General features: G+C 39.1%; 2 gene segments (V, D, J or C); one reads left to right on the top strand and one right to left on the bottom strand.

The window, feature by feature from the left end:
- Positions 1 to 2,044: 2,044 nt before the first annotated feature.
- Positions 2,045 to 3,964, bottom strand: LOC125020307. The segment is given in 3 exon segments: positions 2,045 to 2,546; positions 3,623 to 3,670; positions 3,961 to 3,964. Coding segments are annotated over 3 exon segments (381 nt in total).
- Positions 3,965 to 4,332: 368 nt separating this feature from the next.
- Positions 4,333 to 4,811, top strand: LOC125020306. The segment is given in 2 exon segments: positions 4,333 to 4,384; positions 4,492 to 4,811. Coding segments are annotated over 2 exon segments (372 nt in total).
- Positions 4,812 to 16,113: the final 11,302 nt, after the last annotated feature.

Here is a 16,113-nt window from a genome sequence, read left to right as displayed (position 1 = left end):
GACCACTGGCCAGTTAACCAGCAGCCTGTTCCAGAGCCCAGGATCACTCTGGGTGGCTTCTACTCCACTGTGATGGTGGCCTTCATCTCAGCCCCCAAGCCTGCTCCGGCCCATGTCTCTGTCCCAGGCTGAGACATTCAATGTGAAGACTTTCAATAAAATGTCGTTTGTGTTAAAGACTGTTACCACATCAACTATCCAACTGTAACCAATGATGAACACTGTATTTTAGTTTTTCTGCATTGCTCTAAGGCATCATCACTTTTTTACTTTTGACAAAATCTTCCCATCAAGAGCATGAACTAATTATTCTTCCTGATCATACAAAGAGAAGAAACATATGAGAAGAGATTCAGAGCATTTCCATAGAGAGTGACTTTGCATCAGCAGCACCATGCTCCAGTGCTCTGGGAGAGTTTATAGTCCTGAGAGTTGAAGACTGGATGACTGACAGCTGTCCTTCATGACAACAGAAGCCACAGAAATCCTCCTCATCAAAAACATGACTTTGATCTGCGTCCTCATCTGGACTCTCCTCTGCTGCTGCTTCACAGGTAAAGTCCAGAGAATCAAACTGCTTTCCTCTATCAACATCCGTCCCTCTGAAATGAAGCCCACAAAACCATCAAGCTGCTTTATGTTTTTGTCTCTGTATCCTCAGAGTCCAGAGGCCAGGTCACAGTGACTCAGCCTGGATCAGTGAGGTCTGGTCTGGGAGGAACCGTCACCATCAGTTGTAGAACCAGTCAGAAAGTTTATGTTGACAGCTCTTACCAGTATTTAGCCTGGTACCAACAGAGAGATGGAGGAGTTCCTAAACTGCTGATTACTCGGTCAACTTATAGAGCATCAGGGATTCCAGATAATTTTTCAGGCAGTGGATCAAACTCTGACTTCACTCTGACTATCAGTGGAGTCCAGACTGAAGATGCAGCAGTTTATTACTGTCAGAGTAATCACTGGATCAACAGTCAGCATGTGTTCACACAGTGAAAAAGCGTTGTACAAAAACTGACTGAACAGAAACTGAAGTGACTGTTGCAGCTGGAAGCTACTACAGAGACTGATACAGTTCACTGAACACACAAACCAGACTTTGGTTAAAAAGTTCAAACAGATCATACACTGCATCTGTCAATAATTAAGCAATTAATTATGTTCATCAGACATTAACGGCTTATTGAAACCTGATCGTTCTAGTTTTAAATCCATCAACATCTCAGGCCTCATTCACAATATGTATTCACAACTTGTATGCTGATGATGTTGTATCATATTTCATAAAATCTTCATCTTCCCATTAAATCACTGCTAATTTTAAAGAGGACTGTCTGACTCTCTCCTACTTTATACATCCTATTTAAATATGACAGTTCATGAGAAAAGCATTGTGATGACCTTTGACCTCAGCTTCATGCTGGATCACAGCTTTTACACTTGAATCCAATCAAAAGTAAAACCGAAGGCACAGATCAGCATCATACTGTAAATGTTTCTGATCATTGATCGTTAATTTTGATCATAAAAAATCAAAGAAATACAAAGATATTTGAGAGATTTTTAAACATCTGTATTCTTCTGATTGTAGCAGATGACTGTGCTCCAACTCATTATTATTCTCTGATAGAACATAGTAACTTTCAGTTCATCACAAAACATTAACATTGTTTCCAGAATGCTCTAGTTGTTGTTAAAAAACTGAAACTTACATTTATGAGGAAAACCTCAAAGTTATCAAATTCCCTCAAGTTAAAATAAAACCTCGTTTATTAATTATTATATCTATTGGAGAAAAATTATAATTTGTTTCAACTGGTTAAAATGAATATGATTCTGAAGATATTTCTAGAGTAAAATCTAAATATGCTCAGATAAAACTGAGACACTGATCCTCAGACAGTAGCTGCAAAGTGATGATAGATGATGTCATCGTGTAGTTGAAGAATTAAATTAAATGATCAAATGCGACTGTGAAGAGATACATTCCAGTAAATAATAAAAAAGAAGATGATGATTACACTGTTGGAAAAAAATGGAGACAAAGTTGCTGATTTGAAGAAGAAACTTTATTGTCTTAAAACATGAATAAAAAAAAAAAAACATGAAAAGCTGAAGATAAATGATGTTCAGTTGGTCTCATGGTAGAAATAAAGAGAGAGAGAAAAGCCTGAGAGCAGAGAGAGAGTGAAAGCAGTGTGAGAGTCCCAGTGAGTCAGGTTAGGACTGGGAACACTGGTCTCTCCTCAGTGTTTCTGAGAGCGGAGTCTGGGAGCCCTGGCTGGCCTCACAGGTCACAGAGACCACCTTCCTCCACTGGTCTGCAGGGAGCCTCAGGGTGCTGCTCCAGCTGTAGTGGCCGTCCTTCTGCAGCACCCCGGGGCTCCTGCTCTGCTCCCCGTTGCTGATGCTGCTGCTGCCGTCCACCTTCCAGGACAGACTCCAGTCTGAGGGGAAGCCCTTGTTGGCCAGGCACATGAGCGTGGCCTTCCCCTGCTGCAGCTCCTCCACGGAGGGAGGCAGCACCGTCAGGGAGGGACGGACATCACCTAGGAGGACAGGGAGCACACAGCTGTCAATCAAACAGCAGACACGTGGACACCTTTACTGTGAAAGAGTTCAACGAGTTTCTGTCAGATGCTTTTTCTGCTCCACCACTCATTCACTCACACATTGTTTCACTTCCCTTTCAGAACGCTCTCATGCATATCAGCACAGAGACAATCATCATCCACTTTGTCCTGAAATATGTCCAACTACACTGAAAACTAAACAAGCACATGTCTCAACATTTCCAAGAAAACTTTGGCTTCAACATCATCAACATGTCAACCATACATGACTTTACAGGATTTAGTGGAAACAAGCAGAGAAAAGCAGCTCACTGCCACAAAATGATCTTCATGATTTAACAAACTGTCGACATGATTTCAAAGTCAACGTGAATTAAAAAGACATTTACAAATCCCCATCTTTATCTTCACTCTGTCCAGTTTGACTTGAAGAAAGTCAGATTGAATCCATCCTAACAACAGTTATTTTGATGTCACATTAGAAACTGATCATAGGAGGAATCAACTTTCATCCCCTCTACACTTCAAGCTTTGAAATTTCACTTTGACACAAACGTGAAAATCAAACGTGATCAAAGCTGATCTGAGTTAGCCTCCATGAGGAGAGAGAAACACATCAAGACTAAAACAAGATGAATCTACAATCTAGTATTTAGTATTAAATACAGTAGAAACTTACTTCCAACTTCCAGTCTGGTTCCTCCACCGAACGTGTACCACAGTGATACAAACTCATTGAGGCGCCGTACAAAAACCTCTGACTGTAGAGAGACACGGCTGTCTGACTCTGTCAGACTGAACTAAACCTACAAGCCCTCAAAATTCAACTTTACCATCAAAACCACAGAGAAGGATTTATCCTCTGAACCACACTAATGTTTTAGATTCATTGATATGAGTTTGAAGTATCTGACATCAACTTTGTCTCTTGTTGCAGAAATATAAATATAAAAATATGACATGGAAAGATGTTTAGTTTTCCTGAATAAAAAGTCAAGGAAATAAAAAGAGAGAATAGCTTCTAAAATAAAACAGATTAAAGTTTGACTTACTTCCAACTTCCAGTCTGGTTCCTCCACCGAACGTGTACCACAGTGATACAAACTCATTGAGGCGCCGTACAAAAACCTCTGACTGTAGAGAGACACGGCTCTCTGACTCTGAAACAAACAAACTCAACTCAGTGATTCACTGTTTGGATCATTATGAAAACTGGAAATAACACAGTAGAACAAATTCAATTAATTTAAAATTTTATTCAGAATTAATTCCATTTGAAATTACTCTTAAAATATTACATTGAGTTTCAATTATCTTGTGACAGAGATTAATTTAAAGACTGGTAATATTGGTAACACATGCACATGCAAGACATTTTAATAATCCATACACATACAAATCTAAATATATAAAATATTTATGTAACTACAGATCAATGCTGATAACTGACTGATCTAAAAAACTGACTTAAAAATTAATAGAAATTCATAGAAATAAGAAAGGAGTTTTTAAAAAAGTTATATTTAAAAGTGAAACTTCCTGATCAATATCCAAGAATGAAGTGATTGATCAACATCATGATCAGAGTGATCCAAGTCCCTGTTGGAGTCACTCAGAGCATTTCCATAGAGAGTGACTTTGCATCAGCAGCACCATGCTCCAGTGCTCTGGGAGAGTTTATAGTCCTGAGAGTTGAAGACTGGATGACTGACAGCTGTCCTTCATGAAAACAGAAGCCACAGAAATCCTCCTCATCAAAAACATGACTTTGATCTGCGTCCTCATCTGGACTCTCCTCTGCTGCTGCTTCACAGGTAAAGTCCAGAGAATCAAACTCCTCTCCTCTATCAACATCCGTCCCTCTGAAATGAAGCCCACAAAACCATCAAGCTGCTTTATGTTTTTGTCTCTGTATCCTCAGAGTCCAGAGGCCAGGTCACAGTGACTCAGCCTGGATCAGTGAGGTCTGGTCTGGGAGGAACCGTCACCATCAGATGTAGAACCAGTCAGAATATTCATGGAAACTATTTAACCTGGTACCAGCAGAGAGATGGAGGAATTCCTAACCTTCTCATTTATCAAACTAGCACTAGAGAATCAGGGATTCCAGGTCGTTTTTCAGGCAGTGGATCAAACTCTGACTTCACTCTGACTATCAGTGGAGTCCAGACAGAAGATGCAGCAGTTTATTACTGTATGGGTCATCACTACATCAACAGCAAATACTCGTTCACACAGTGAAAAAGCGTTGTACAAAAACCTCCCTCGGTCAGACTGAACAGAAACTGAAGTGACTGTTGCAGCTGGGAGCTACTGCAGAGACTGATACAGTTCACTGAACACTAACACATTCATTCTTTATTCTTAAATTTAAAATCATCTTTCTACACATCAGTAAGTGTTTAACTCTCAATCAACTTTTTAAATCTTCTAAAGAGTCAGAATATCCTCCCTTCATCCACACAGTATAACCAGTGTGAACACAGAAACATCTTTTAAAGTTTCCACATTGTTTATTTAGTCACTAATGAAATAACTGAGTCAATCACATCAGAGACAGATGTGATGCAGTGAGAAGCCAAGGTCAAAGGTCATGAACAAACCTTTTCACATTTACTGTCCACCAGGTTTTCTTCCTCCACCAGGAAAACAGATCAGAACATTTAATTACATTTAGTTATGAATGGATGAACATCCAGCTGAAAGACAAGAAGACAAAGAAACCCCCCCAGGATCCTTCACCATCACAGCAGAACACAGTTCTTTTAGTGGAACTTGAACGTTTAATGAACTTCTTGTTCAACTGAGAAAAGTCCATCTGCTGAGGAAGTTCCTGTAATGTGTTGTAAACCTTCAGAATGTGACAACCACTATTGCAGGGCTGGGCTGTTAATTTCAACAGGGGGACACGTGAAAAATCTGAGCTGTGTTGGAGGCCAAACCAAACCATAACTTGAACTTAATTCTGCTCAATATTAATTTTCTCCCAATGTAAAAAGCAGTAAATTAAGCTGGTAACGGTAATCAGAAGTATACGAATATTCTGTAAATATTTATTTAAATTTATGAGTTTCGGTGTAGGTCGAAGAGGAAAATAAAACAACGGGTCTGTAGTTTTGGATATAACGCATTGGAATATTGGAAACCTTGTCCTCTTTGGAAAGCTTTGGTGCACCAAGGAGGGACCATGTAGCTACATGAATTATTTTCTGTATCTCAATAAATCTCAATTTATGTTTAACCCTTTAAGACCTGAATGTCTGTCCATAAAGAGAAGCTTGCGGTATTTGAATTACTGTAATTCCATGATGGACAAAATTCAAGTTGCATTTCCAAAAAAAAAAGTTAGTTGCGATAGTTGCTCACCAGCTTCCAGCTGTCGGCTGGAAGTTGAGGAGCAACTATCGAGAAGCCCCAGCAAGAGAGAGATGTTTGGAGGAATTTGTTGGTAAAAGCACATCTTCCCAGTGTTCAGCCCCGCTTTGAATATTATCAAAAGCACAAACCACTGTGAGTTACGGTAATTCAAAATCGGCCGCTTTGACGGACCGCCAGCGATCCGTTCAGTAGTGGTGTGCGTGACTGAATACTTAGGTATCGATCCGACACCAAGTAAAGACGTGCCAGTATCGCCGATACCGATGTCGATTGCATGCTTTAGTTAAGTTAGAGTGGCCTCTAGTATTTTCACTGTACAGTTTTTCTCAGGCTCTTATGGAATATATGCTTTATTTGATTCAAGTTTGTTCTGGTATCTCATCATATATTTCATGGTGACACACACAAACTTGCACATGCCCACGCACACACTTACCCACATAATCATTCCGTTTATTGGTGCAGGTTGTGTTGATCTTTTAACCGGTGGCTATTAAGGTTAACCTGTGGGGTTTGGATATGAGATGGTTTTAAAAAAAAAATAGGAAATGACAATCGTTAAAAGAAAAGAAGCTTAGAGTTCACAAGTGCATGATAAAGAGAAAAGTGAAACTGAAAGACATGTATTGTGAACTTACAGTTAATTTGGGGTTGTGTATCCTACATACAAATGAGAAAGTTGTTTCTGTGTTCCTGTCAAATGGGCATTGGCCATACAGCTAAATAATGCATAGGTCATTGGAGGAAACGTTCGATAAAGACTGTATTCAGAGAACCAAACTGAAGTCACGTCTCTGTCTTCTTTTCACTGTGTTACAGTATTGCAGAGCCAGAGACGGGGTTGAAGCTTAGTTTATTATAAGCTGCATACAGTTTCTCAGCTTCGGGACCTGTAGCAAGAACATGACAAGAATCAACCTGAACTAAGAGCACCTTGTGTAGAAGCTTTCAGTCTCATCTTTAAAGTCGACATAGAGGAGATAGACATCTTCTACTGGACAGTAACTCATCTTACAACAACAGATAAATTTAATCTTTATTCTTTTCCTGAATGTGCTGCTGTACCTGAACACCATGAACGTGATGAATGATAAACCTTGAATCCTTGAGGTCCTTTACATTCAACATGAAGACTTTCAGTAAACTCTCATTAGTGTTAACAGCTGTTACTACATCAACTGTCCAACTGTAACCGATGATGACCATTGTATATTTTAGTTTTTCTCAAATAAGTCCTCATCACTTTTTCATTTATGACACAATCTCCTATTTAGGACCAAAAACGAGTTATTGTTCCTGATCATACAAAGAGAAGAAACACATGAGAAGAGACTCTGTTGCATTTCCATAGAGAATGACTTTGCATCAGCAGCACCATGCTCCAGTGCTCTGGGAGAGTTTATAGTCCTGAGAGTTGAAGACTGGATGACTGACAGCTGTCCTTCATGACAACAGAAGCCACAGAAATCCTCCTCATCAAAAACATGACTTTGATCTGCGTCCTCATCTGGACTCTCCTCTGCTGCTGCTTCACAGGTAAAGTCCAGAGAATCAAACTCCTCTCCTCTATCAATATCCGTCCCTCTGAAATGAAGCCCACAAAACCATCAAGCTGGTTAATGTTTTTGTCTCTGTATCCTCAGAGTCCAGAGGCCAGGTCACAGTGACTCAGCCTGGATCAGTGAGGTCTGGTCTGGGAGGAACCGCCACCATCAGATGTAGGTTGAGTGAGAATTCCAGATCTTTCTACTGGTACCAACATAAAGATGGAGAACTTCCTAAACTTCTCATTTACTGGGCAAGTCAAAGAGCATCAGGGATTCCAGATCGTTTTTCAGGCAGTGGATCAGACACTGACTTCACTCTGACCATCAGTGGAGTCCAGACTGAAGATGCAGCAATTTATTACTGTGTGACTTATACCATCAACAATCAGCATGGGTTCACACAGTGAAAAACCATCATACAAAAACCTCCCTCAGCTAAAGAGGAACTGATCGACAGCTGCTCCAAACACAGACCCCTCAACAGTCTGACAGTGGAGTCTACATAACTGTATTCTCTAATGAAACATGACTTCTACTTTATAATGTTAAACCTATTTCACATGTAATATTGATAAGCTGGAACAGATATGAGCATACACAAGTGACAACACTCATCTTAAATTTGAACACAACTTTTGTACAAATTAACCATGGTATATTTAGACATATACAATTGATGAAACATCAAAATAAATAAATAAAGTCCCCGGGCAAGATAAAATACAGCATGGCTGAGCACCAAGTGACCAAGTGAAGAAACACCATTTGTTAGCAGCCATCCACGCCGAGAGGTGTCACAGCCTACAAAGGCTACAAAAGACGACGCCACAGAGAACATCCTGACCCAGACAGACAGGGAATCACACCATGGCTATAAAGCCCTGGAACAGGATCCACAGCCCTCCAGACCAGGACAACTCCCAGGTAGGCATGCCAGACATAACTAAGGAGTGGAGGGCCCCTATGATGCAAACACTGGAGCTAAAAACAAAGAAACAACAGAGTAAAATATGAATAATACTAAAAGTAATAAACAAACTAAATAAATGAATAATAATAATAAAATAGGAGAAATTAAAAAACAATCAGCATACATAAAAGCATACATAAATAGATAGATAAACAAGTAATAATAAAAAGCATAAGAGGTGACTCAGCTAAATTGAAAAGATGGGTTGATAGGGTAAAAAAAACAACCGAACTTAAGATGATGAAATCCTATGTTGTTGGTGGTGGTGTTTCTAATATGTGGGATAAAATCAAGTCAAAAATCACACCCAGATTTTTAACACACTGTGATGTTTTAAAATCATTTAGTTTTGGTAAAAGTTCCTTTCTCTTGCCTCCAGGACCAATAATAAAAACCTCTGTTTTGTCCTGGTTGAGCTGTAAAAAGTTCTCTGCCATCCATGACTTTATATCTAAAATACAGTCTAAAAGGGCAGCAATTGGCCCTGTGTCATCAGGAGACACAGTGATATAGAGCCCAAGTGGAAGCATATGAAGATTAAATGTACTGGGCCTAAAATTGAAACTTGGGGAACCCCACACTTGATTTTATGGGTTCTCGAGGAACATGTATCCAAACTTACAAAGAAACAACAATCTGAGAGCGAGAAATAAAACCAGTTAAGAAAAGTACCAGAGAGACCCAAAAGGTTTCTGAGTCCTTTTAGCAAAATTTGGATCAGATTCAGTAGGTGGTTTATGTTATACATTAGTTGGTAGTTATTTCATTTCATCTGATGTTAACTTCTGCCTTTTGTTTAGTAGTAGTGCATGTGTTAATTATATTTGGTGTCTTATTGATTTTCTTTTTGTTTCAGTTGCTGAAGGCTAGTAGTGGTGCGGGTGGTCGGTGGTGTCCCTCCTCTGTGTGCTGTGCTGTTGCTGGGGACGTAGTTACTTCACAGGTGTCTGATTGAATTTATTTTAATTTGTGTTCCCCTCCTTTCCTTTCGCCTTGATTAGCTTTAGTTCACCTTCTTATATCATTTGTGTTAATAAACGGATTTTTTAAAGAAATCTTATGAGCTAACTACTAAAACTACTCAGCTAGCCTTACCTTGAAAATGCTAATGCTAGTTGTGAAAGCTGAGTTAAGAGTTGGTGTGTGAAACTGTACCGTAGAATAAATAAATAAATAATTAGTATACCATTATTGCATTTCAGTAATGTGTGAAAGTGTGAAAGTAATAAATATGGCCATAATAGATACTGATAATTCTGTGAAGCAAAAGTCTTGTTTTTGCACAGGCTATTTTTTTGTTGTTTGTTTGTTTGTTTTTTGTTTGTTTTCTTGAGTCTTCAAAGCTTGCTGGAGATGGCGAGCCCCCAGTGATTTCTCCTTATCCCAAGGAGTGTGGAACTTGCGTCTGAAGAGGACACTGATTTCCCTTCATCTCTTTGTTGATTGTGGTTGTGGTAGGATCACCACACATCACTTACTGACCCCTAAACCTTTGGATACCCCTGACTTTACACTTGACTCAAATGTGCTGACATTGACTGGACATTGAAAAGGAACAGTTTAAAGAGACGTTACATTTAAAGGGACATTCTCTATGCTCTATGCTACATGTTCTCTGTACACTTCAACATGTTTATGTTTATTGTGAACAGAAATTTTGAACCACAAGTGGTGATTGAACTGAATTTTCTGTTTCCATTTTATTTTTTTTTTTATTTAACTTTTTAATACAATTACTTACCGTCAAAGAACTGTGTGGCTCCATTATGCCTGCCATTCCTCCCAATAAGAACCTAGTCTCTGGTCCATACATATGCTGAATACTGTGGCACTGGGTTACAGGCAAAACCTTTGGCGAGCCAGCCAGGAGGGTTGTATTTGTAATTGAACACATGCATTCTTCGTTAAAACATTGGAGCAAACCACAATTAAGTAAGTGGAGCCAAATCGATTTTACATTTACTACCGTGAGTTTCACTGCGGATTACCTTCATTGCTCATACAAAGAAATATTTTTGTGCATTTTTTTGAAGAATGGAGGCTGTGAAAAGGAAGAATGTTAAATTCAAAAATGCAGTTTTAGTTGGTGGGTAACTAACACTGAACTTGACCACCAAATCTTTCGCATCCCAGAACAGCACGGGCCAGTAGCCAGGGTGGTTAAAGTTCCATCTGCAGAAAAATAGTTAAAGGTTATCATTGAGTTTCCACACGAGGCTACAGTCAAAGAGCTAGAGAGACAATACTAACCTTTACACAGACTCACTGCAAACCCTGGGATAATGCATCATATTCAAAGCCTAGCCAGTGTTTACAGTATACTACTCTATGTACACTTGAAATTGTTTATGTTCATTGTGAACAGAAGTTTGAACAAGTGGTGATTGAACTGAATTGTGTTCTACAGCATTTTTATTTTTTATTATATCACTTTCCAATACAGTTATGTACCGTCTAAGAACTGTGTGGCTGCATTGTGTTTGCCATTCCTTCTCAACCCTCCCAATAGGAACCTAGTCTCTGGTCCATACATACATATACATGCTGAATACTGTGGCACTTAGTGGGTCACAGGCAAAACCTTTGGCGAGCCAGCCAGGAGGGTTGTATTTGTGATTAAAGACCTACATTCTTCGTGAAAACATTGTAGCAGGCCACAATTAAGTAAGTGGAGCTACATCGATTTTACATTCACTTACCGTGAGTTTTACTGCGGCTCACCTTCATTGCTCATTCAAAGAAATATGTTTGTGCGCTTATCTGACAAATGGAGGTTGTGAAAAGGGATCATGTTAAATCCAAAATGCAGTTTTAGTTGGTGGGCAAACTAACACTTAACCTGACCACCAAGTCTTTAGCTTCCCGGAACAACGCGGGCCAATAGCCAGGCTAGTTATAGTTCCATCTGCAGCAAAATAGTTAAAGGCTATTGTTGAGTTTCAACATAAGACTACAGTCAACGAGCTAGAGAGACAATACTAACCTTTACACAGACCCACTGCAGACCCAGGGTCATGCATCACATTCAAAGTCTAGCCAGTGTTTACAGTACCTAGTCCTAGTTCCTAGTCTTTGGTCCATACATGCATGTATATGCTGAATTTTGTGGCACATAGTGGGTTACACAACTGCTAAGCATTTCAGCACCTGGTTTGTGACGCCAGGTATATCACGCACTTTTGGGAGAGACTAAACCTGCAACCTGTCAGAATGTGGATAAGTGTACATACACTAGAACACAGTGGATAGGCAACATCCTCTTCTAACCACTGGTTTAGGTTCTGGAGAGATGGCAGCACATCATAAATAGCCCCGATCATGAATCTAATCCTGCTAGCCTCCATGCTCCACAGCTCTCTCCACTTCAACTTCCTTTTATCTACACTCTCCATTTTTCAGGCAGTGGATCAAACTCTGACTTCACTCTGACCATCAGTGGAGTTCAGACTGAAGATGCAGCAGTTTATTACTGTCAGAGTTATCACTGGATGAACAGTCAGATTGTGTTCACACAATGAAAAAGCATCGTACAAAAACCTCTCTCAGTCAGACTGAACAGAAACTGAAGTGACTGTTGCAGTTGGAAGCTACTGCAGAGACTGATACAATTCACTGAACACTGAACACATACACTTTCATATTGATATGTGAATATATAAGCATTTTGCAGCAGAAATAAACTTAAGTATTTTAAATGTGTCTTCAATGACTGTTGCATATTATTATAAATAAGCATGTCCCGTCCCTAACCTTTTATCCTGTTTTTTTGTTTGTTTTGTTTTTGTTTGTTTTTTTAAGCACACTGTTCTTTTACATTTGTTAGATGAAGGTGCACCAGGACCGTCCAGTATTTTTGTACAGAGTAAAAACACACCAAAAATATGAATGCTTGTTTTATAGTGTAGCGAAAAATGCTGAAAGCCCATTCTTCCCTTAACAAAATCTGCCACCATAATTATTGGTTTGAAAAGCAAAAATTCAAATTTAAAATAATAAGAGTGATCAGTGGCGATAAAATCAGATCCTTCCAATGAACACAAAACATTTGCTTTTCAGCGTCGATTGTGTCTCTGATCTCCATGTGTGCATTGAGTCCTGGTTCAAAGATTCATGGGGTGACCACCTGGAGGTTGGGTGCATGCAGTCACTCCCGAAACACCAATGGCCGACAAACGGAGTAAGGACACAAATCTGTTGGTACCTGAGTACCCGCTGGTATACAGGGACACTGTGGTATTTTAGGACCTGGTGGTACCCGAGTACCCACTGGTGTATGGGGACACTGTGGTATCTGAGGACCTGCTAGTAAATTGGGACAAGGTGGTTTGCAAGGACATTGTAGCATGTGTAATGATAGCTTTTAGTTCACCACCTTCACCTTCTTCCTCTGGTAATCCTGACAGTGTGAATAAATAAGTGGTCATCATGTTAGAAACAAGTTTCTGCAAACTCTGCCAAAACCATTTTATTAAGCTAACTCCACAAAGTGCTAATAGACAAAAACTCCTACACTGATTAAATACATTCAGTCATCTCTCAATAGATACCTGAGTTACGGTAAGGGGTAGGGGCCTGAGTTTTTTTGTTTGTTTGTTTGTTTGTTTGCTTGTTTGTTTGTTGGGGATAGTTTTATTCTTTATTCTAAAAAACAATGTTTAATTCTTCTGGACATATCTTTACTTCCTCCTCCTTATTTACATCTCCACATCTTGCTCCTTAATTCCCCTTTCTAGCTCACCCTCTGAGTCTTCCACCTCCAGTAGGAGCTCTCTTGAGCTGTTTTCTCCCAGCAGGTTTCCGGCCTTGCAGGGGTAGAGTCTAGCGTGGGACGGTTCCAGAGAGGGTAAAGACAGCTCCGGCCCTGAGCCCACCTGGAGCAGGATGCCGGGAGCAGTCGTCTTGTACCGGGTGTCTGCTGCTTGGTTAGCGGTGCTGCTGCAGGTCAGCTTCACATTGCTGCCCTCTGCCAGGCAGCCAACTGGACTGGCTTCAACAGATACATTCACAGGAGCATCTTTACACAAATGAGAGACTCTGCTCTTACCATGAATACTCTCATTTATAATTATATTCTAAGGATAGACAGGAAATTCTGTACTATATTGTATATCTAGAGTACTAAATGTTGCAAACCTGAAAACGTGTTAAACACTGACAGCAATGTGTGACCATGTTTTAATATGATGTCTTATACTTTGTTCTTTTAATCAACCTTATTTCTTACTTATTTTAGAGGATTTCTGCATCTTCTACTAGATGCACATTCTAATTTCAAACTATAAGTTTTAAATACACATAATATACAGTAGAAATATTTGTTGCATATATGCTGCATATACAGTAAAATCTGATTTTAGGCCCTGCTTGGTAGTTCAAGTTTTTGACTTGTTAACTAGATCTAAAAAGTCAGCATTTCTACACATTGTAAAGAGAAAAGCATACTAAAAGAAGCTAATTGACTGATGCATTTAGCTTATTTAAATGCACTTTAGTATTAGCTATAGCTATAATAAGCCTGAACATCCAACTTCCTGCAGTGATTTATTTTACTTTAAAGGCCCAATGCCTTGTATTCACACTCCAAATACAAAAAAAGCCTCCTTAAAAAGCTCACACTGGACATCCAGAAACACAGGATTGACTCCACACTGTCTCCTGGCCTCCATACCCTGCACTGGCTTGGAACTGTCGTGTTTTGCCCACTTGTTGTCCATTTCTAAACCAAACAACCCATGCACTTTGCAGGATGTTTCACACGTTAGAATCACATTTTGTCTGTCTTTCACAGAGTCACAGTGCACTCTGGCGGTCAGACCTGTGATTACAAAATACAAAAACTCAGCAGAACATTTTAAAACTTTTGAGAAAACAATTTAAATGGGTCTTTATTAGCAAGCTGTACCTGTTAAAGACAAGAACACAGATCTCTTACTGTGCCCTCCGTATGTAGTAAATAAGCCGAGATTACCTGGCCACTCCAAAAAACACAGTGGAACACATATCAGCATTATTTCTTTCAATTTTCACCTTTTGCATTAGTTTGTTTATTATTACAGATCTTATTATGTGCCATGCAACAATGGAAACCATAGAATCTGTTATTTGAAATCTTGAATTGATAGAGAATTTGAAGAACACACTTTGACAGCACTTTTTAACAAGCAATATTGCACATTTATTTAGTAAAATTAAGGTGGCCACCTACCAGGGGAAACTGAAAACCGTGTTGTCCATTTCGAAGAATGAGAAGGAACTAATAAAAAAACAGACACGACTAAAAGAGAAATAATATTCAGATTTTGGAGACAAGTTATTCTAATAGTGGCTTTATTTTATTCCTGTTGCTGGAGTTTTAGTGTTGAATAAATGGATTGATGGCGACATCATCTGGTTCAAAAGTACCACTGCACATTTAGAAACAGATTTTGTGTTCCTTTTTGTATATTCTATTAACTTTAATGACAGGAACCTAAACTTGAGACTTCTAAGTTCTATTTTATCCAACCATGACGCACTAAAACAGTTATTTTACATCTAAGAGTCTTGCTTTTAAACATTCATAGAATATAAGAAAAGTTTAAAATATGTAGAGTGTATACATGGGCTGGGATGAAAGGAAAGCAGTGAGTTGTTCTAACAAACAGTTTAATAGTTTAGGATCCAGAGCATCAGCTGTATGACATTAACTAATTAATTATCATTTAAAAAGTCATTCTTTAAGTGTTTTTATACTGATTTATGTCTCCTCTACTCTTGAATTAGCATTCAGACCCAAATGTCTGTGTGTCATAGTAAAACATATTTGTGAAATTTTTCAAATTCAAGATTCAAAATCCAGATTAATCAATTCCCCATATCTGGTTCCTTGTTCCTTAAACTAATGTAAATATGTATTTGTCAGATTAGAAGATCAGAGCTGAACATGAAACATTAGGACACTTCTTCTTCTTCATGATTCCTAATAAACCGGTTGTGCTCAGAGTTCATGCAGAGGTGGACTTTGAAGACCACATTAGACCCTGATTAGACCTGACGATGTTTCCTTGATCTTCTCTGATCAGCTCAGTGAAAACCACATGACAATAAACCTAACTCAGAGGAACAATGACATGAAGTTACCACATATGGTTGCTTGCTCAATAAAGGATTAAACTGTTTCCTCAATGACCGTGAAAAAAACAAACAAAAACACTGCCACAGTTGCAGTACTCTCAGACGGTCGTGAGGTTGAAGGGGGCGCTATTCACCACCTCCAGCTGGTTTGAAGCTGTGCAGTAGATTAATTAAACCAATCAGGTGTGAGCTCTGATTCCCACGGATCGTCAGTGTACTGGATGTGGCCTCCTGCAAGTAAAAAAAAGAAAAAGAAAGAAAGAAAGAAAGAAAGAAAGAAAGAAAGAAAGAAAGAAAGAAAGAAAGAAAGAAAGAAAGAAAATACAAATCAAAGATAATAAGTAGTGCTTAAACCTCAACACAAAGTTTCACCTCTTTAACAAAAAGCTGTGTGTCAGTAGTGACGATGGTTAATTTAAGGAATGAGCCTTTAGCAGAGCAAGTGAGAACCACGGTGCTGTTGAGAGCGGCTCTGCAGGTAGAGATGAGGACATTTGGATTTTAATGATTCAATGCCAACATTTTGAAGGAAGCA

This window comes from Mugil cephalus, chromosome 14, assembly GCF_022458985.1.
Source record: "Mugil cephalus isolate CIBA_MC_2020 chromosome 14, CIBA_Mcephalus_1.1, whole genome shotgun sequence".
Lineage (NCBI taxonomy): Eukaryota > Metazoa > Chordata > Actinopteri > Mugiliformes > Mugilidae > Mugil > Mugil cephalus.
Note: the sequence above shows the minus strand (reverse complement) of the source record. Positions and strands in the feature narration are given on the sequence as shown.